This window comes from Carassius carassius, chromosome 34 (genome assembly GCF_963082965.1).
Source record: "Carassius carassius chromosome 34, fCarCar2.1, whole genome shotgun sequence".
Taxonomy (NCBI): domain Eukaryota; kingdom Metazoa; phylum Chordata; class Actinopteri; order Cypriniformes; family Cyprinidae; genus Carassius; species Carassius carassius.
The window spans coordinates 26,559,048-26,582,726 of NC_081788.1; the positions used below are offsets into that span (position 1 = coordinate 26,559,048).

A 23,679-nucleotide genomic window follows, 5' to 3' on the forward strand; every position below is an offset into this window, starting at 1 on the left:
TAAGGAATATCGTTTAATATGTTTTAGGATGCATAATGTACATAAGGGATGCATTAATGTGTAAGTTCTCTGCGAACGAAACGCATGACCTCATGACCATTTGCTTGAGTCAATGTACTATAGGAATACAGTGATGATATAAGATATAAAATATATAATAGTAAAATTCATATACTTCATATACAAATGTTACCATTAGTATCATAGTATATGTCTAGTATATAAATAAATCTAAACAAATATATTTAAATAAATATATAAAAAATACAACATAAAAACATGTTTATGTATGCACACTATGTATGTACATGCATATTGATATATACATACACACACACACACACACACATGTACATATAAACCATTTCTGCAGCTTTGTTACTGCACTTTAATCTACTCTTTAAAAATAGGTTGATGTGATTTTCATTAAGATGGCATAATGGAACTGATGCATTAGACACGCACTCAATTAAAAAGGTTATGACACATCGAGGGCCTGTGACTCATGGAATAACCATCTCATAGTTAAATGGCAGGCGCGGTGCTGTGTAATTAGGCTCTCTTAAAATTAGGCATCACAAATGATCAAACACGTGACCCTATCTGTCATCATCTACATGTACTGACTTTAACCAGAGGATGTATGAAGAGGAAACAAGTCTATAGGAAAATGAATGAAAGAAACCATAACGCTAAAACATGGGAGATGAAGGAAAGGAAGTCTCACCTTTTAGTCTAAAGAGACAATCACCCATTTTAACTGTGAAACATGCATGTGCATTAGTTTAACCAGTTTTAAAAACATTTAATGGGATTTAAAGTTAAATTTATGATACTATTGTTTCTAGATATTATTGTAATCTTAAAAACATTACTGGAGATTTCAGTTCTACCAGAAAGACTCGGGAGATAAAACGTACGAAGCATACATTTATTGACAACTTAGCAAGCATAATTATAAATTTCTTTGGCGGAAGGCCCCGTCCATGGTTCGTAATCCGAGGGTAGCGGACCTGCATTTCCTGCCTGAAGACAAAGGCAGGGGCGCAGCTGACCCCCCCTGGAAGGTAAGGACAGGACCATCCTGGTGGTGGTGGGGAGGGTGGAGGTTGTTATCACGTCGGCATCTGTGAACTCAAACATGTGTAAGTACGATCTTTTATACCAAAGTATAAAGACGTGATTGGATAATGAGGAAGGTAATTAGTGACGAAGTAATTGAGTCTTCCTGGCAGAACTTAGGCTAAAGCTTTCATTTCTTCACCATTCAAGTGGATATGATCTGTACGTTATGCCTTTTACCAATGTTAAAAAACAACTGCCCCTTTTCTGTAAAGAGACTTTGCTTCAACAAATAATATAATATTAGTTTTTAAATAGTGTAATTAGAGACGAATATCATAAAGTGCCTTCAAAATACAAAATATACAAAAATAAATATTATTTAAAGAAAATTCAGGACATTAATGTCAGCATTTCACTGCATTAGACAAATTATTAAAAAATTTAAATAAGGCAGTTTCACTTTATGTAAATGTTTCATTAATGATAGTTATTCATAATCATTTTTATTTACTTCAAACATCTCTTTTATGATATGAAATGTAAACTTTCTGTTAAATGTTTTGTTTAAAAAGTGTTTCTACTATATTTCTTTCAAATAATATTCATGTTTTGTCATATTATAGATGTATAATGGCTTAAGGAAGCTTAAGGTTTTGTGAAATCTTGGCCACCGCACATCCAGTAAAGTAAATAAGTGCCATGACTTAGCTAATGGTGTTGACATAAACTGCCGCAAATCATTCATCCAGATGGGTTTCAAGCCGGATTAACGCTGCATTTTTACGATTTTGAGTAAAGCATGAGAACACAATAATGAAGTTAACACAGAATATAAAAGTGTGTCACACCAACTTCTCAGCAGCGATGACATCAGATAAAGAAGGCTTGGCTGATCTCGAAGGTCATACAATTTACACCCAGCTTTCCTCCAGACAAGACATCATGCTCTAGCATGTCTTTAGGATAATTTGTGATGGTTTTTGTCTCTGTTGTCCAATGTCTGAATAATCCTCTAACACATAGAATGATTTGAGATTACGTGGCATGGGTTTGCCCCATCGCTCCTTCTGTTTCTTTTATTTTCCTCACCCCTGCTGCGTCAGCAGTGCTGTTGCTCTCTCAGACCCTGGCACAGGTTGTAGGCTTTAAATGGAGAGATTTACCCCCTGATTCCCTAGAGAGAAGGCCATCTGCCTACTGTCATTATTGTGACTTTGACACAGAGCGCATGCTCACCGACGGCATCACAAGTCTAAATGCCACAGGCCAATGACTCACGTGTGCACTAAGACACAGATTGGCAAACAGCATTCATATTCAGAAGTTTATTAAAAGCATGCGCTAATTTCCACATGCATTAAATATGTATTGTAAAACGTAATCATCTGCAGTAAAACAAATATGAATACAGAAAAATAAACAAATAAGTATGTTTTTTAAGTGACCTGTGAAAAAAAACAAGTATACAATTTTTTAAAACTCAATTAATGAATGAAAGCAAAAAAAAAAGAAACAAAAAAGTAAACAATAAATAAATAAAATTCAAATTACACAAAACGTGGGAAAAAACAATAAATAAATAAAATAAAAATAAAAAACAATGAGTGGCCCTTGCAAAAACAACAACAAAATTAAATAAATAAGGCCCTTGCAAAAAATAAATAATAAATAAAAGCATATGCATACAAAAGCATCAAGTTAAATAAACTTAAATATGTAAGTTTTGGGAGACTCCATTACTCAATTAAATTGAGGCAACGAGTTTACTCAATCAATTTAGTTCGGTCAACTTATTAGGGTTTTCAGTGTATGGGTCTAACAAGTTAAGCAGTAACATTAGCTGCCATGTTCTTTCTCTCAAAGGAAAACGATTGGGCCACTTCATCAAATACTTAAGTTGTCGTTTCAATAATCATACCATCTCAAAATCACGTACCACAAGGATTTAAATTAACATATTTCACTAGTAGAAATCATGCAACACAACTTTATATCTATATAATGTTAGTCACCGAACATAGCACACAAAGAAAAACTTCCTCTTGAAATGTAGATCAGCAACCAAACAGACCAAAAGGACGAATTTTGTAATCCACCAATCAGTGCTTTTGTTCTCTTGTTGCTAGGCAGAATTCCTTCCATGGCCAATCACATTAAAGGAAGAACAGAGTGACGTTGAGTTTTTCCAAAGGATTACTCATGATTTTGAGCTCACAACACTTGAAATCTTAAGTTTATGCATTTTGAAGGTAAATTAGTTAAATTAACTCATATTTTTAAGTGACAGGGCCAAAATGCAAAATTTTAAGTAATGTTTAGTCAACATTACTTGATTTTTTAAGTCAAGACAACATTAGGGTTTACAGTGTACATAAAAAACAAACAAACATCCAAACAGATAAATATGAGTGGCCCTTGCAAAAAGCCAAATAAATGACAAATATACTGTATATGTAAATATATATCTATACACACACACACACACACACACACACATATATATATATATATATATATATATATATATATATATATATATATATATATATATATATATATATTAGAAAATGGCACTAATAATAGCGCAATAGTTCTGCGAGTACAACTGAATGAACTATGTATAAATTTCAAGTGTTAAATTATTAAAATGATCTCCAGAGGTGCAATCGTCCTCTTGCGTTTACCTCAAGGCCATAAAAACCCAACAACAGCCCCACTGAATCATTATAAGAGAGATAGTAGAAGAGTTCAATGGTCTTTTGCTAGTAACAGAAGGGATGAACTAAGGGTTAATGGGGTTGACCTTCACTCTCTGCATTCAGCACACTTTTATTGGCCTCCATATACACACATCACCTTAGTGTAATTAACAAAACACACTCCACACAGGGGGCTTGTGCAGAATGCATTTCAAGTACTACATCATTACATGTACATCTACAGTACTTCTTGAATCCTAATTTGACCAAAATTAAATGCACTAAATTAAAAATGCAATGTAATGAACTCACTATATATATATATATATATATATATATTAGTGCTGCAACGACGCGTCAACGTCATTGATTGCGTCGACTACAAAAATACGTCAAAATGCGTGAAATGCGTCGACGCGTCACACTGTTTACATCTCGCTTAATGGCATACTGGGAATGGAGAAAGTTGCATTCTTTCACAAAAACAGAGACCACTGTTATCAAAAGTATGGGAATACTTTAAACAGAGGCCAAATAAAATGGCTTTGTAAAACCGATATGGTGTACCACGGCAGCACAACTGCGATGCACGAGCACCTCAGAGGAAAACATCCTGGCGCTCTCCGGTGTTACGGTTTAACTGGTTGCCGTGTGATCTGGTGACCAACTTCCTGGTTCAGGTCTCTGCTGCAGATGTGATGGAACAAACTGATGTGATATTATTAAGTGTCTAATAAACGCAGACTTGCTCATTGCATGATTCTGATATTCTTGTAAAGATTACAAGTTATTGGTATGCTCACCCGTAGCGGCTGAAGTAAGGATAAAATAAAAAATAAAGTAAGTCTGTGTTGGCGCGGGTTTCGAACACGCGTTAAGGGCCGTTCACATATCGCGCCTAAAAACGCGTGGAAAACGCTAGTCGTGCCGCTTTCTCCTCCTTTCCAAAGCGCTCGGGCCAGAGCCGTAAAATATACGGACGCGCCTGTATAGGAAATGATGGGCTTTGGTTCTACTAGCGATTTGATTGGAGACCAACAGCCAATCACAATTGACCTTTAATTTTCCGATTGGTTGATTTTGTGGCACACTTGTAACGCTGTTGTAAGTTGAGCGAGCGTGTGTCAAGAGTTGAGCGCGCACAGTATTAAGAGGTTGAGAGAGAGAGAGGGGGACGTGACAGGAGCGCAGAGAATAAGTTTGTGAGAGAGCACCTGAGTAAACTGCGTGAGAGGGGTTATTACTGCACGTTAATATGGATAATAGCAAACAAGCAAATATATTTATTGAGCACGGAATCGTTTTTTCTTTGCTCAAGCGAATTTTTTTTTTTTTGCGATTGTTAATTTCTGTTCATAATGTAATGTGCTCACAAAATATAGTTCTCTGTGCTCAAAACATACAATTACTCGTTCAGGATTGTGTCACAAAAATAATGCCATAAAGTACAGGAAGTGTAAGTGTATGAGTGGATTATGGCCGACTGTGCTTGCACTGGAGGGTCTAGTGTCTGTAATGGAGCTGGTGTGAGTGCTGTATTGTTGGGCTGAATGAGGCCTTGAGAGTATCAGCTGTTTGCTTGCTGACATGTCGAACTCACTCCCAGAGGGCTGGATTTGTTACGCCTCCCTCACCAGATGTCTAACAACACTCTCAGATAGAGGGGGCTGGTCATCTGCTCACTTGTGAGAACGCATGATTTTAAAAACATGATTAATAATATCTGGTCCTCGGCTGACTTTCAAGTGACTGTGAATATAATCAGCAGTCGGCATGTACAAAGTGGGTAGACTGCTATTAAAGGGACAGTTCATACAAAGATTAAAATTCAGACATTTACTCACCCTCATGTTTCTTTCTTTGGTTGAACCCAAAAGAAAATAGCTAATAGCTAATAGGTAGCCATTAAATTACATAGCCCCCCCCCCCACACACACACACACTATGGAAGTCAATGGCTACCAGCGACTTTTTGGTTACCAACATATCAAAATAACTTATTTTGTGTTTAACAAAGTAAAGAAATACCTGGGTGGAACAATGATGAATAAATGATAACAGAATTTTCATTTTGGGGTGAACTATCCCTTTAAATAAGCAGATTCATCATAAGGACACTGAAGTCCAAACCAAAGGATTGATTAGTTTCCTCAAAAAGCGCTCTCTGTTTAATAAAACGACACCTCTACATTACAGTCTTCCCTAAACCAAACCTGCTCAAAGCATCTCTCTGGGATAGAACCAGGTTGCAGATATTCAAGAGTAAAAAAAAGATTTATTATGCCATTGCTTTTTACTGCAAGAAGCTCCACTTATCTCTTGGAAAGAAAGAGAATCCATTTGCTTTGGTTACAGTGTTCCAGGCTTCTATTTCAAATCTGATACTATTGTATGTATAGATGAGCTTCTCTGAGCGGTCAGGAATGCAATGCTTTGTTCAGCTCAGACAGGGCTGGAGTGCAGGTTCAGTGACCTTTGACTTTGATATTTGAGTCTGAGACTTATAATGGAAGACTTAAAGTCATGGAGCCAAGATGCTGAAAGCAGTATACTAACCTTTTTTTTTTATTTATTTTATTTTAATGTTCATGAAAGAAGTCTCTTAAGCTCACCAATATTTGATCAGAAACACAGCAATATTGTGAAATGTTTTTAGAATTTATAATAGCAGTTTTCTATTTGAATATATTTTACAATGTAAAATGTTGACATGATACCTTGTGTAGAAATGTAACTGATTTGAGTAGCTTCCAATAAAATTCAACACAAATCAATTATGAAAACATCCATTTAAAAAAATATTTAATTGTGTCAAAATATTCAACAATTGAGTAGCATTAGCTCATTTTAATGAAGTAACCTAAACAAGAAGCAATGTTGACTTATCATTTTCATTTGTGGGACACAATCACAATGACATTCGGTTTAAATGCAACCCCAAGGTCATGGTCAAGGTAAATTCTCAGTGAATGCACAAAATGATCAAATGAAGGTCTTAAATGCAATGCGAGTTCGATAAATGATTTGGATAATAGCATCTGCAAAATGCATAATTGTAAATACATAATTTTTACATAAACTGTTGCATTGAATTGAATCTGAATAGAACTTCAATAAGTGTTATGGATCAGTGAGCGCCATGAATATGATTCATAGATGAACTATATCATATGGTTTTGTCATTTACACATCAACACCAGTGCACACGTGGACTTGGCCTTTAACTGCTGCTGAAAAAAAATCTGAAAATGCTACACGTATAGGAAAATTCATGAAGCACTGCTTGCATTTCTCTCATCCCTTCACTGCTGGGAAAAGGTCACATGTTTTATTTTGTCTGCCTCTCTCATTACATTTTCTGCTGTGGAGAAGCAGAGACCGAAGACACCCCCTCCTCCTGTCTCCAGACACACATTCGTCTCTCTCGTGAGCTGTCTAATCAGCTCATGATTTTGAGAGTCATCTCTGTACTTATCAAGCCCTCCTGGTTCACTTGAGCAGATTAAAGCATCCAGGATTTAAGCGAGTGGGTTAAAGCTCCCTCTCGAGCGATTAGAGCTTCCGCTCTCTTTCTCCTGCCACGTTGTCCGTGGTTTCAAAGGCAGCACGGCATTCCCACACGCTGACACACTGACACACTGTCTTTGCTTTCCCCTCGTTTTCCCTCATCTCAGCTGCAGTAGCAGACAGCATTTTAGCTCCTTGACATTTCTAATTATGTTTTTGCCTAACATTCTTTGGTGCAAATAAAAAAAAAAATTGTTTATTAGCTGAAGCCAATTTAAAAAGTTTTCACACAATTTATTACATATTACCATGGAGAAATAAAAGTTCTAAATATTTGTACACATATCAAACTTGAAAAATGGGGGATTTTAGAGATGTATGAACTATGGGGCAAGACCTGTTTCAGTAGAAAACAAATTCTTTAGAGAATAAGGAATAGGTTTGATGTGACCTTCATATGACAAAAAAGTAATAAAACACATTAAAACAATTACTCATAAAAAAAAAATATTTGAAAAGTAGTACAATACATGAAAAAGAAATAAAATATAAAAATAATAATAATAATAATTAATAACATTTAATATATTTAAACGTAAAAGGAAATAAAAAATATTTTTACCTTTTTTAAAATAATAAAATTATACAATAGAAAAGTAAAAAGAAAAATTAAAAGGAGAAAAATATTAATCTTTTAATAAACATGTATTAATCTTATTTTATTTAATAAAACTATATATATATATATATATATATATATATATATATATATATATATATATATATATATATATATATATATATATATATATATATATATATACATACATACATATTAGGGCTGTCAGTTTTACGCGTTAACTTTAATAAAAATGAATTAGTTATGATAAAATAACGCGATTAAAGTATTGTTTTGCACAGTTTACATTATACATAAAATTGCAAGTAGTCACTACTCACAATAAAGAGCTTGTTTGCCTTAGCATAGCAGTATTTACTGTTTCCTCTTTTAGCAAAGATCCTGGTTAACTAAATTTGCTTTTGCATTTTTTTGCATTTAACAGCCACACGGTGCTAGTGTTTTTCACTGAATTAACAAAGGAAGCAAAGATAAAGGGAAGGTGAGAGAACAGTAACAGCACCTCGCACTGACTATCACACTGTCACTTTATTCTCATCTAGCTAACACTCAAACAGTACCTGCTAAAGACTGTTCGCTAGGCTGACACTGCGATTAATCACATCCGCTTCAGGCTAACAGATGCATTAGTAAGCGTGGCTTTACATAATATAAAACTCTGAGGATAATCTTGATTTCACTGAGAAAATATAAAAAAGCACCTTTAAGGAGTGTAGAGGTCATGTGGTTTGGGGGAGAAGCACAGAGGGTCAAAGGTCAAGTGCCTTGCTCAAGGGTAAAACCTGGTTCTCATGGTGTTGGGAGTCGGCTAACTAACACACATAAACTTGTGCAGGATTTGGTGAAGCTGATGACTCTCATGAACAGTCATGGCCTGCTCTGTAACATCATGGCTGTGTCCTTTCAGTTCTCCTCTGTGAGCCCTGGCCAAACCTCTGAGGTTTCTATTTATACCCGTGAGTGGTGGATGTGTGACCAGAATGCCTGTCAGTGCTCTTTGATAGCTATACATTCTCAACTTTTAAATCTCTACATACCACTGTCCTGTTTTATGAAACTATGGACCTTTTCGAAGCTCAACAGAAGTGGAAATAAAATTGCTATTATTACAATTAGCAGTGTTTGCTAAGATAAGTATCACCATTATGTGCTCATAATTGAAGGAATAATTCATACAAAAATGAAATTTGCTCACCCTCAGACCATCTGAGATGTAGATTAGTTTGTTTCTTCATCAGAACAGATTTTTTTTAAATGTAGCATTACATGACCTGCTCACCAATGGATCCTCTGCAGTGAATGGGTGCCGTCAAAAAGTTAAAAACATCACAATAATCCACACCACTAAAGTCCATCATTTAACATTTTGAAAAGATGCATGTTTGCAAGAAACAAACCCATCATTAAGACATTTTTTTAAACTGACACTTCTATAATCATAATATTGCTTTCTCCAGTGAAAAACTCATCTTATCTGAATCAGGAGAGAAATCTGCACAGATCAAACACTGTTTACAAGTGGAAACAGTCCAAAACAATTCTAAACAAATTTTGATGTGAGGACAACAGGGGATGGACTTTTTCCAGTGGATTACTTGTGGATTATTGTGATGTTTTTATGTTGGACTCTCATTCTGACGGCACCCATTCACTGCAGAGGATCCATTAGTGAACAAATGATGTAACGCTAAATTTCTCCAAATCTGTTCTCATGAAGAAACAAACTCATCTATATATTGGCTTGAGGGCGAGTATATTTTCAGGAAATTTTCATTTTTTTGTGAATTATTCCTTTAATTTTAGGATTTGTTTAAATCAATAAGTATTAAACGCAAGTATGACACTGCATGTATTTTGCTTTGTAGAAATACTTGCTCTGAAATACCTGAAACAGTTCAATAAAGCAACAATTAAATATAAATAAGGACTTTCCTACTCATTTTGTGTTTATTTCATAATCTCCACAGCACGAAATATGGTCATAATTATGAATCAAAAATGAAAATATGCAAAAACCAATAGACTTTTATGGGATCCTAACAAGAACCAGAGCAGTAAAGCTTCATCAACACGGCTCTCAGTTGCTCCGCTGACTCCGCTGTTTATTTCCCCAAAGGCTCCGAATCACATTACCCTACAACAATAAAGCAAGTGTCGAAATATTACACAGGGCTGATTCTTTCTGTAATTGCAATTTTGGCTCATTTAATAAAAATTAACTTCTTGAAAAAGGCAAATCAGGCAAAGGCAAATAAGCATATTAGAATGATTTCTGAAGAATCATGTGACACTGAAAACTGGAATAATGATGCTCAAAATTCAGATTTGCATCACAGGAATAAATTATATTTTAAATATACTGAAATAGAAAACACTTATTTTAAAATGACAATAAAATTTCCCCATTTGGTATTGCATTTTTGTTCAAATAAACCCAATCTTGGCTGAAGTACAAGAGACTTCTTTTAAAAACATAAAAAATTCTTAAATATTCCAAACTTTTTGACAGCTATAGTGTAAACAGTTCGGGAGTTTAGGGAGACTGACTTGATTATGTCATCAGAGGTGCATCATGGGAGTGGGCAGTCTTTGCAGAGCAATTCTGCATAATTTATCACTATAACTTGTGGTATGCAAACATAAAACATCATCTAACAACCTGAGTTTTCGTGGTAGGTCTGTCTGGAAAGGTTTTAACGTTACTGTTAAAAAACATTTTCTCTGAGAAGCAAACGAGTGGGATTTTAACTTCTGGAGCCTGGCTGTTGTGCTCTGTTGCACAGCAAACCACAAACTAGGATGAGTTAAAGTAAACATAATGTATTATCCTTACTCTGTGTTTATAAAAGAGGCCAAGAGGGTCATGAGCGAGGCTCTGTTTTACATACGAGGCTTCCTTAAGGTTCAGAAGCCGTTTCAGTCGGTTTCCTTCTTTCCCAACCTATATATGGATGCATCTCGGGGACTGTTTCTTTAACGGCGCTCTGGAGATTTACAAGGAGTTTGGCTCATTCACACACATATAATTCTCCACAGAGCGACAGGCCGAGCAGCCAGACAGACTTCCTACTCATCTACCGAGTTGGCCGTTGACCAATGAGAACTGCTGCGCTTTCACGCTGTCATTATAACAGCACTTCTGCCGCTCTGAACGTTGAGAAGTGAAAGAGCTAGAGTTTTCTCGCCCACAGCTACTCGTGATAACTGTCTGGGAGGAGATAAGAGTGTCTTCCAAAACTATGTGACAATGATCATGGGAGGTGTGGGACTGATCGTACTCGAGCTGCGTTATGCAGATACACACCCTGTTAAGAAAAGACGGGTACAAGTTTTTGAAACTCGTTCTTCTTTCACATTCCAACATTTTCCAATGAAACTCCTTCATTCAAGGCAAACAGACTCTGAGACACAGAAAACATGGTGTGAAATGGGGTTTCTGCCATTATATCTACAAAAATACAATCATGTGTTTTCCACTGAGGTCTTCCTGTTAAAAACATACTGGTGCAATAATGGTAACAAATGATAATACCACAACAGTACTAAATGATTAACATATTTATGGTATTTATATGATACTCCATTGTACTTCAGAAAATATGCCATTGCCCTGTTGCATAAATAATAATAATAATAATACCAGTGCAAGATATCCAAAACATAACATCATGAAACTAATGGTAATATGCAAGTTTTCAAGATCAGTTAAGACAAAACAAAGATAAGCAGAACAACTGTTTTCAACACTGATAATAATAATTAAATAATGCAATCGGAATATTAAAAAGATTTCTGAAGGATCATGTGACACTGAAGACTGGAGTAATGATGCTGACAATTCAGCTTTGACATCATAAGAATAAATTACATTTTAAAATATATTCAAATAGAAAACAGTTCTTTTAAGTTGTAATAATATTTCTGTAGAAATAAATGTAGCCTTTGTGAGCATAGGAGTCTTATTTCAAAAACATTCAAAAAATATATTGACCCAAACTTTTGATATATAATTAAAATCAAAGCGAAAGAATGCACTTAAACCCTCTTTTAAATTGCAAATCTATCAACAGAGGCTTGAAGAGCGTTCAAACACATTTGATACAGCTGTTATATTGATTATATCAGATCCAAGCGAGTTTAGCCTAACAATGCATGGACAATAAGCCCATCTGTTACTGTCATATGCAACGAGGACAAAAATGTTTTAAAATAGCAGCAGAATAAAACACCTGCATGCTATTTTTATGGGTGACGATGAAACTGATCCCGTTCACAAGTCTAAGTGAGATAATTTTGCTCCTCTTGCATTAAATCAGTCACAAGACAGGACAGTGCTATTTCTACTCTACATTCATTCTTTCTACATTAACCTCAACATCATATTTTTAATGATGTGCTGAGATGCATTCATTTTACTGAATTACACAGACTGACTGAACAAGATGTCATCATGCATTTCAGAAGAACAGCTATGTAAGCCACACAATTTAAAGCAAAATTCACAAGCAAATACTTCAGCACCAAAGTTTAAAGCCACAATGAAATCAAATTTGACAATAGGGAAGAAAAGACCAATGCAACTTCCATTTCATGTCGAATTTAATGCTTTGGTCATTCTATAAATTATTTCGTGTCATTGATGATAATAGTTTTTCTAACAATTTTCTTCAAAAATTTCATATCATATCGTTTTCTTTATATGCCTTTAAAACACCATACAGACCTGTGAACAACTTGATTTTCACCAAAGGAGCTCTTTAAGGGTAATGGATTGAGCAAACGCACGAGTTATTAAAGAAGACATTGACCGGGGACAACTCTTCATGTGTTTGGCCTTCCAGTGCATCAAACACCACTGACACGTTTCTGAAATCCGCTAGCGAGTTGGTGGTCAGCACACATGCGACCCACTAAACTGAAATGAACTCCAGACGCATTTAATTGGATTTCACAGCGCAGTGCTTGAGTAAATATCCTAAACTGACAGACCCACAAGTAACCACACACCAGAGTACAAACATTGCAGCGGCAGCATAGCACTAAACACCAAACATGGCAAAGCGTAGCACCAAAAGGGACTCCGGTCAGGCTCCACTGTTGCCTTATCAGCAAGTGAGCAGTAGAGCATGTGAATATCATTACATGCCCAACAAACATCTGACGAACTGGATCGCCAACACATGTTTATCTGCACAGATTACCATGGCTGCTGCAAACTGCAATATATTGCACTGTATTATCAAGATACACTCTGCATGCTCTTTATACAGGAGTATTATCTTCTTAAAATTGGGAATCGCATAAAAATGTGACTCTGAATGCTGGGCATTGATTTAGTGACACGCCGTCCTCTGAGACTAACGTGCAGAGGCAGGATAATACATTATGCCACTTTGACTGATGACCTTGTCTTCAGGCCCATCCATTCAGAACACAACTGCTTCTAAGCTGTGTAGGACAAATAAGAAGAATGCTGATTTATTTCGGTAATCATTTGTATGAGCTTGGCCTCCCCTTAATATAGTGTACAGGTCATTTTTCTGGGACTCAATAGTACAAGCGCCTACACAACATGCTAGACACAAGGACTGGAGTGGTGGCATTTTTCTAGTCTTGAAGACATCCGGAGCCAAAGCTCACTTTCAGAGAGAAAAAACATCAAGAATTCAAAGTATTCAACATCTATGTTTCCATTTACATCAACACATGTGTTACTTTAGATTAAACTTTGTGTGCTCATTTACTCTATGTAAACATTATGTATGTCTGTTCTTTTATATTATCACATATATATGTTGTTTATTGGTCTGAAGTGTTGGAGTAGGAAATGTAGTACTGTAGTAAAAAGCTTCTGTACTTCTGGAGTCACCTAAGGTTAAGAGTCTTACTCAAGGACACAATGGTCAAAGTTAACAGAGCTACTGGGGTTTGAACCTGCAAGCTTCGGTTCAGCAGATCATTAGCTACATGTACCGTATGGGTCAGTGATGCTCATTTTTATACTCCAGATCTATTGAATCAGTAAAAAAAAAAAAATTTTTTTAATTACTATTAAAAAAAATTAAAAAAAGTTAAAAAAAATAAAACAAAGTAAACAGTAATAAAAAGTACATTTGACCCATTACAATTTATTTATCTGTTTTTATATATTTGATATATTTCTTTAAAAAGAATAAGAGCAGTTAAGCATTAAAATAAAAAAAAAAGTTATTTAAATCTGAAATATTTCACAATATTACTTAAACATTTTAATGTGTTTTTATCAAATAAATGTGGCCTTTGTGAGCACAAGACCTTGAAAAAAATATTATCCCCAATTATGTAATTTTGTTTTAAAATATTAAAATAAACGCTAATATATATTAAAAACGTCATCCAAATTAAAATCAGTGAGGCATAACCTAGGATGCAATTTTGTTGTCACGTGACAAGAAAACCCATCAAAACATCCAGGACTTCATGACTGGGCTATTAAAAGAAATATCATATTTTGACTTTTTAATGAAAAGCCATGGTCAAATACTGTACTTTATGATTGAAAAGTTGAAAATATATATTTTAAAAAAGGTGGTCACATCACTTGACAGTTTAGAGAGTTATTAAATCACCTTTTCTTGAAACTTTTCAACCTTAGCATTAACATAATCAATCCTAAATATTATTTTTCCAAGAAGCTGGCACATTAAACTAGACTTTTACAAAAAAATCTAATTTTTATATGTCACTGACACATCTGCATTTGCATACATCAATGTCACCTCTCTTATTTATAATGATGCTTTGGCAGGACTGCATGCGAAACCAAATCTCTCTGTACTGACAGTGAAAAGAAAACGGGACACTTGTCAGAGCATCTAACCTTAAATAAGCTCCAGACTCACCTGATCTGCGCAGGGCAGGCTGTGGACTGGGTAAACCGCTGCTGATGTGGTATGAGAAGCGCATGCTTTTGAACTGGCTGGAATAAGAGGATGAACTGTGCGGACTGGAGCTGATGAGATGCGCGCTCTTGGGTCGATTCAACTGCATCCCTGCCTGCGAAACCCTCACGAAGGCATAAAGCACACAAGACGGGGACGATTTCCAGGGAACTGGCTTTATGATCCAGGTCCAGATATAAAAGCCGAGTCTTCGAAACAGTCCAGGTCCAAAACCAGAAGCCTCTCTCGCGTCCCGAGCTCGTCCTCCTCCTGTAGATGCTGGAAAGGGTGAATCAGGCGGATCGATTCCTCCTGATCAGCCGGTGGAGAGTAAATCCGAACAGAAACAGCCATCAACGATCAGTTTAACCAGAATTACATACAAGTCCAAGCAAATGTGATATAAAGAACTCCTGATGCGTTTTTGTGAAATGACCTTTGTGAAATTCAGTCATCTTCTTATGCCATTTGATGTGTGGCGGTTATGGAAGTTAAAGAAGCAACGAATAGCGTTATGAATCCATAACATAAGACATTATGATCATTATTACATGACGTGTCCGAAGCAAACGAGGTTCGAAGAACCACATCGGTTCTGTTAGTGACATTCGCGTTTTGAAACTAACTTTCCCATATCGCCTTCCATAAACTTCTGGTTGCGGAATGTAAACGGCTCCGCATATTATCGTTATTATTTAGACGGTTTCCCCCCGTTTCCGTTCAGACCGTATCCAAAAAAAGTGCACACTCAGCTGCTTCAAACACAATCCACATTCGCTGTCTGAAAACTCCTCCGGCTGTCAGCGTGAATTTTTTGCGGGATCCTCAAACAAAACCAATGTTACAATGTCGCAGTGTTCCATTGTTAGAATGTTGGAATGTTACTTTTCCGCTCTTTTCGCTCTGCACCGGTTGCTTGTCTGTTCTTTTGTGGGACTCGACAACGCCAAAGTCTGTTAAACTGAAAACCTCCTCCTTCTCCTCCTCCTCCAGGAGGATATATGAAACCGAGCTTCAACCCCCTCCATCCCTCTCTCCTCTTTTCCCAAAGTCTGTTTCTCATTTTCTCCCTCTCTCTTTATTTTTTTCCTAAGGGTCTGCGCTTGAAATCTGATGCAAAGGAAAAACTTTCAAAGGATTTGAACGTTCCCCCTTCCTGAAAAGAAACCCCAATCGGGGAGATCGTTTATATTTCATAAATTCATAAATAAACATTTACACCCCATAAAACTATGTGGATTTTAGAGGAGAGCTAAAGTGGTTGTAAACATGGACTCGTCCCATTTGAGCTCCATTGCACCAGTAGCTCGAGTTCAGAAGGTTTCAAAGGGAGGAGGGAGCAAACCTGGACTTTTAACCAGTTTTTAATTTGAGTGGATCTAATTGGGTGTTAGGTGTGAATCAATGGCTGAAAAAAGAAAAAAAAAAAAAAAAAAAAAATATATATATATATATATATATATATATATATTGGTTTATGGTAATTTGTAGAGAAATGCTCAAATTGTAATGGAAATAATGTCACACAGAATTCAAAACAAAATAAAAACTAAAAAATAGTCCTAACAATAGATGTCAATACATGATGTATCTTTTTAAAATAATTTATGATCTTGGAGTAAAAATACCTCTGACGTGTCCATGACAGCTTTTGTGAGATTAACCTGACTTTTTGCCTTTCTGTCAGCAGTGTGAACCTTCTAAATGTGTTTTCCCATAAATGAACATGTTATGGGTGGAAAGGGCGCCATCAAACTCGGCAATGTTTATATAAGTTGAGTTCGTACAGGCTGAGTCAGTGGAGTCTGTCCAGCTGCAGGACTGGATCTCTTCACAAGTCTCTCTATGCAATACATTTTTTGCATGTTTATCATCACTGCTTAATCATTGAAGTTACAATGACATTCAGGCCATTCTAAATTTATTCCTGCATGTGTCATATATAGTACAGAATTCAATCCACTTCTAACCTAAAAAAAGAGCAAAAAGGACCTGCCCACCACTAACTACAGTGATGACAGTTTTTGACTAGGAAGGTGGTTTGAGCCTTTTTTATAATTGTTGGCGTCAATTACACATCTTGGCCATTAGATGTCAGTTTTGCTTAGAAAGTCAGATAAACAAGTAACCTGCCATACTTGCAGAAAAGATCAAGTTAAAGCCTTAGTTATTACACTGGAATTTATTTATTGGATATATAAGTACAAATCTTCTGACGAAACAGATATAATGTTTAAAGATTAAAACGGAAGCATGCATTCAGATTAAAACGTCTGTGATGTTCCATCTTTCAGAGGTTTTAGATCTTTCTAAATGATCCGGCATCTCTGTTATTTACTGGATCAGATTTTTAGCTGGAAAATCAAACCATTTCCTGATATTCTGCATCAGTTCTTCACTCTGCTAACTGCTGGACCACACAAAGATTTCCGACCTCTCAGGCTATATGTCGGCTGTTGGGGAAACAATGAAAATATATTTCCACACAGACATTCGCAACCAAAATACAGCTGGAAAACGCATGCCATGTGGTTTTTACAATAAACATCTATAATTAATTAGCTAGAAATGGATAAATATTGTGGAGAAAAGTGCTAGAAATACAGCTAAGAATAACGAAGCATCAAAAAAGACTGACAAATGAAATCTTTGTTAAATTGAAAATTTTCAGTGTAATATTTCGAAGCCCTGCATTATGGAAAAAAAATCTGCTGATTTGCTAAAAAGGCCTAATATTACCTAATTTGCCTAAATTATCACAAACTTTTGATCATGTACAGTTTTTTCCCTCCACAAAATAATACTACATTTTCAAAGTATATATATATATATATATATATATATATATATATATATATATATATATATATATATATATATATATATATATATATATATATACATGCATCGTTTTATATATATATATATATATAAAACTAAGCCTGATATCAGGAAATGATTTAATCTCCATCTATCAAAGTGACAAAATCAAATGTCAAAATTTTCTGTCACTCTTTGGATGTAATAAACACCCCAAAATCAAAAAGAACTGGAAGCATTTCGTTCATAGCAAATATGATGCAGTGTGGTAATTTGTGCAAGGTAAAAATGAAATTTAAGTTTTTTTTAATAATCTTCCTGGAATCCAACCACATTAGCTCTTCCTCACTTCATTCTTTCAAGACGCATATTCAAAAGAAGAATCTAAAATGAAACAATGCGTTAATGTCAGATTGATTTTATTAAAGGGGTCAATATCAAGTTCACTGTACTATGAAACACATTCACACTTCAAAACTACATTTTTAAAAAAGCTTCTAAAGTCATTTATTAATAATCTTCCTGGAAAGGAACCACATTATATAAACGTTCTCGGTATGCACATCACCTCATTGTCATCCATCAGCACACTGTAAACCGTGACAGAAGACATCCATGAACGAGAGCCTGATGTGCACCGCTGACATCTCTTCAGGGCTTCTGAGGAGCTTTGTGTCTCATAATGTCTGGCTGATGACAATATAAATTTGCATTGGAAATAGGATGTTAGTACAACAAATCAGAGTGCTAACTTAAATATTATTGCTAACTAAACCATATTAAATAATTAACTGCATATCTTTCATAAAACAAATTTACATTATCATCTGAGCTCAGGTCACCTCCTGAAACATGCAGATTAATTAAAATGTCAACTCTTTCAGAAGCAGTGCTTACTGTCAGGAGACGCAGAGAATGTGGATAGGGCCACCTTCACAATGCTAGAGGGATGCAGAACAACTAAATTGTCAACTTTCTCTTCCCACTTGCTTTGCCAATGTTTTTGTCTGGACCTCTTCCATTAATCTACAGAAGCCAAGAGAAATTCTTGAAGGTATCACATGAAAAGATCAAGACCAAATTCTGGAACTAAACCCTTTAAATGTCAAGGTACCTGTTCTCTTGGAGATACCTGCTTTTTTCAGAGCCTGCTGAAGATCAGTCTCCTTGAGCTCCCTCAGAATTTCAAGACTCTCTCGGTTGATATTGTGGTAGAACAGAGGGAAGTACAGCAGAACAAGCCATCCAGTTAGAACCAAAAGGCGATTTTCTCCTATGCAAAAAAAAAAAAAAAGGAAATCTGCAATAAACCATGACGGATTAATTTTTTATTGCATTTTGCTTAAATTCCACACTTTAAACCTAGACAACATTGACACTCAAGTATTATGCATTAGTCTTACCATCTGTTGAAAACCATGGGCCTCAAAAAATGTAATGTGTTACGAAACACATTCAAACTCTTTAAGAAATTAAAATGATTAAATTAAGTTAAAACATTAACTTCTAAATCTGCAAGCTTCTGGAAAACTGGAAAAATCAGTCAAACCAGGGCTGTTCTTGACTGTGTGTAGCACCTACAACTCTGCATATGGCTAGAAATGCTTGCAACAAACAGCTGAGATCCCTGATCCTTTCAGTCTGATCTCAACAGCCTGAGTGGAATGTTCAGTGTAGATTGCTTTGTGATCATTTCGCAAGATAATACAGGCTGTTATTGAAAGATAGGATGTAAAGAGGAGAACTATTTTTACATCAACATCCATTTTAGAATCACTACATTGACTGATCAGGTATATATTCACCTTGCTCCAGCTGTGTGCCGGACAGAAGTGGCGCCAAAGCCCAGGGTGTTGTAGAAGAGGCAACTGAGTTTCAGACATAATGAAGTTTTGAAGGAAAGCTACACGGTTAAAGTTGTCTGCAAATGCCACCTGCTGCTCCTGCACAGAACGCCTCATCTCCGCAAATACATCTCTCAGGCCTGAACATTCAAACAATTTAGTTCAGTGTGGATCACAGCACACATGCACAGAATGAGGTAAAGACGAGACATTTTGAGGTCAAGCACATACTTCAGTTTGATTGGCACTGATTGCCTCATTTCTATAACATGCAAAAAATAAGATATTTCTGTCAGGCTGAAATGATCTACAAAACAGTCTGAAAGTAGCCTGCATATTAAGAGGTGAATTTTCGGAATAAATTCAACTGCATATATTTGCATGATCTGACATATAAGTGTGTAAGAGTAAGCGATGAGCTGACAATATAAATGATAAGAGAGAGGATGACAGTGACATCTCAACATGACCTTTGACCTTTACAACTTGGGGACTATAAGTAACTTCTAGGGATGTATAATATATAGATACCATATTGGTTATTGGCCCATATTACACATTTTTTATTACTGAATATTTCAGTGTGCAAGCTCATTTCCCCAACATTTAAATTACCTTTGTTATAATCTAACACTAATTAAAAGCTAATCTTTTAAAACATTAATAAATGAAATATAATTTAATAAAAACTCAAAATGAATATCCATTTACTGTACATTATAATGATGACTAAATTTGCAGCCTTTAATTTTTTTTATTTATATTTATGTTGTTTTCTCCTATATCTCTGTGTGTGTGTGTGTGTGTATTTTTTTTTACTAAATAGTATAGAATTTTATTATAAAAGAAAATTTTATAAAATAATTTTATTAGATGTTTTTTTAGTTATCAGTTATGAAACATAACATCAAATAATTATTGGCTTATTGTATCAGCCATAATTTTATCATTCTAGTTCTTACCATGAGCTTTTTCCTATTTTAAATAAAAGTATATTTTAACATTTTATTACTAAATCTTTCACTGTCAGTGATTCTAAACCAGATATCATACTTCAATAAGCATACTCCCTTCTATTTTACAGATTGACCATCACCTTGAGTTGACTCCTGTGCAGGTTGTTCTTGAGCTCCTCTCCATTGTGAAGAATGGGATTTCAGCGCGGCACTTTGATCAGATCCTCTTCCATCTGCTGGGTGGAGGCCAAATGCTCCACAACCCCTGGTGAACTCTCAGTCGACCTAAAACACAGATCAAAATTGGCTCACATTAATTTTTAATGCACATAAATACCTTTCATATTCGAAATGTGCATCTAAGGACCTTTGTATCTGTGAATGGTGTTCTCAACTCTTTGTTGCCAGCACTCATTCTGTAAGTAAATACATATACTGTGTGCATGGGTAAAAAACTCAGTGTAGGTGTTGAAGACCTCAGGATCCATGTGTTGTGGGCTGGTTTTTGACATCACTACCTTCGGGACACTCTGGGAAACTACGTCCCGACCTGCAGAACACAGGGAATATTTAACACTGACTAAAGTCAAAACACTGTGCCTAAACTAGTGGTTTGTTCAGATGATGCAAAATGCAATTTTAATATTCTGAGTAAAATAAAACCATATTGACATATTAAGCCATATTTATTATTGATTTATTAATACAGACTGTAGAAAAGGCCCCAAAGTTATGTTAGTGTTGCTATTATTTAGTACAGTTGACCATATCGTGCTTTATGTTTCACGCTTACTCAGTTTATTCAGTGCTTGTAACAGGGTAGCAAAAGCGCGTGCCGGTTTGTATAGTATATCTGACGTCACGCAGTTAGTATGCAGTACGATAGAGATAGTCAGTCGGTTGTCAAACAGTTAGTATTCAGTATGACAGAGATCGTTGGTCGGTTAGATTATAATTGTGAGTGACATTTTTCCTCAGAGTGTGCGTAAATGAGAAAAGTAAGTATATCTGCCGCATTACTCGTGATATTGTATTTCTTTGTCAGCTGTTATTTCTGATATTTGATATGGATGAGAGGTAGGAGTTTAGGGATCGCTACATGACCGTTGTGTTAATTATATCCGTGTTTGTATGTTACTTTCTAGCTTTGGTCCACATATTTCAGTACGTCAGGTTTGAATCTGTCACATCGCGTTTAGATATGTTTTAATTTATTCAATACTTGTTGTTATGAATGTTAAGTACCTTGTGGCTGAGTAAAATCTGCAGTGGTGTTAAATATCATTATCTGGACCGCTATTGAGGCTTTAAAGTATACCATAGACAACAGTAAGTTCTATACGTATTAGTAACTTAATGCATGGTACACATCTGAGAAGTGTTTGAATCCTTTCTCTCTTCTTACATTTAGAGTTTAAGGGAAATATAGTCATATTCTGACTACTGTTCATTTATGTTTGTAATGTGTATTAGTGCTTAAAGAGGAATGAGTGTGTATGCATATGTTCCTTTATTCATTTGTATTTGTTTTCCTCTTTATAGAAACCACACTCAAATTATACTCACCTTTAAAATCACTTATACAAGAAAGAGGAAGGAATAAACAGAATAATAAAAATCTCCGGTCTTCATTTCATACTCTGGAATATTTGGCCTTAAGTGGTGTTCTGGCCGACACACCTGAGTGAACCTGGTGATAAACACAGAATTAGCACCTAGACTGAGCGTCTACCCATTACCTTTACTTCACAGACACTCACTGTTGCTTTAAATAAGATGATAGATAGATAGATAGATAGATAGATAGATAGATAGATAGATAGATCATTGTAAACCACTGAAGTAGACCAGCGAACCATACGCTGATTCCTCCTGTTTTTCAGCTGATTCTAATAAAATGAGCTGTTGAACTTTGCAGGTGGCAGTGCATGAAGGACAAGGCGATCTTGCTCTGCACATAATCACTGAACTTTTAGCAGCTTGACTGTATTTTCTCCAGAGCTCGAGACCAACACTTACCATGACGCGGCTGATCTGAAAATGTATTTTGCTGTATGCTTTGCATTATGTTAAACATTTTCAAAACTTGATACACTACAGCAGATTCATTTCCAGGAATCCATTTTAATTTTCTTCCTTTTTTTGTTTTGTTTTCAGAACCATAAAATATATAAAGATCATTTGTTTCTTACAAATACACTACCGTTCAAAAGATAGGCTGGAAATGTTTTTGTTTATGGTCACCAAGGCTGTATTTATTTGATCAAAAATACAATAAAAACAGTAATATGTGAAATATTTATTATTTCAGCATCATTACTCCCATGTTCAGGGTCACATTACGCTACAGAAAACAATTTAATATCATGATTTGCTGTAAAAAAAAAAAAAATCCTTACTAAATATAAATAGACATATTCATTCATTTACAAAATCTTATTCATTTAAAAAAAAGTTTACATTTTTGTTTTGTTTTTACATAACCACAATTTTACTACAAATATCATGATTAAACTATGTGTAGCAAAACTAGTTTTCAAAGTTGGGCTTCGCTTGTTATTTTCAGGGGTGTAGACTTTAGTTGGGACTCTATGAAATGTCTCTGATATATCACTCCAAGGTAGGTTTGAATTTGCCATCGCATTGGTGGGGATGTAATGGCAGACAAGAGACATTTAATTGTACGATCAAATTTATTGCTAGGGACATTTTAGTAGTCACTGGATATTGTTAGGGACATGTCCTTAGCATCACTACTTAACTCTTGTTACTTGTATCACTCTATCAATATTATTTGTGTCTTCCAGGCAGGGTCAGACTCAGAAATCAAGCAGTGTTTGGTGTAAAAATGCTATCGAAAACAACAAAAATACCTGATTTAAAATAGGGCCGTTTATTTTCATCTGTTATCTAACATTGTACAGTTTTTATTTTATACTCTATTCTAAGCCTATCTAGTAATGGGCTTTAGTATGGATTTAGTACCTCTCAAGAAATTGTAGCCATCAGATTTATTCTGTTTTCGCTGCTTCAGATGCAAGTGTTGTTGAATACCCAAGCAAACGTTTTTTGATTGCAGGAGGATGGGAGACTAAAATAAGCTCAACTGAATAGAAGGAAAACAAAAGAGCTCTCAAGAACTACAATACAAATACATAAAAATCTCACCATGTAAAATCTAATATGGATTGGACAATTATTTAAAATGCAAATGGAAGTTTTCATTGA

General features: G+C 35.4%; 1 protein-coding gene across 2 annotated transcripts in view; it reads right to left on the minus strand.

Moving 5' to 3' along the window:
• fgd1 (FYVE, RhoGEF and PH domain containing 1) overlaps positions 1-15,790 on the minus strand; it is a 45,475-nt gene extending 29,685 nt beyond the window's left edge. The window contains exon 1 of one of the 2 annotated variants that reach the window (XM_059523289.1): positions 14,793-15,790. In XM_059523289.1, the coding sequence (XP_059379272.1) occupies positions 14,793-14,940 (148 nt within the window). In that variant the 5' untranslated portion in view covers positions 14,941-15,790. The remainder of the gene's footprint in view (positions 1-14,792) is intronic. The other variant, XM_059523290.1, reaches the window with a different exon arrangement.
• Positions 15,791-23,679: the final 7,889 nt, after the last annotated feature.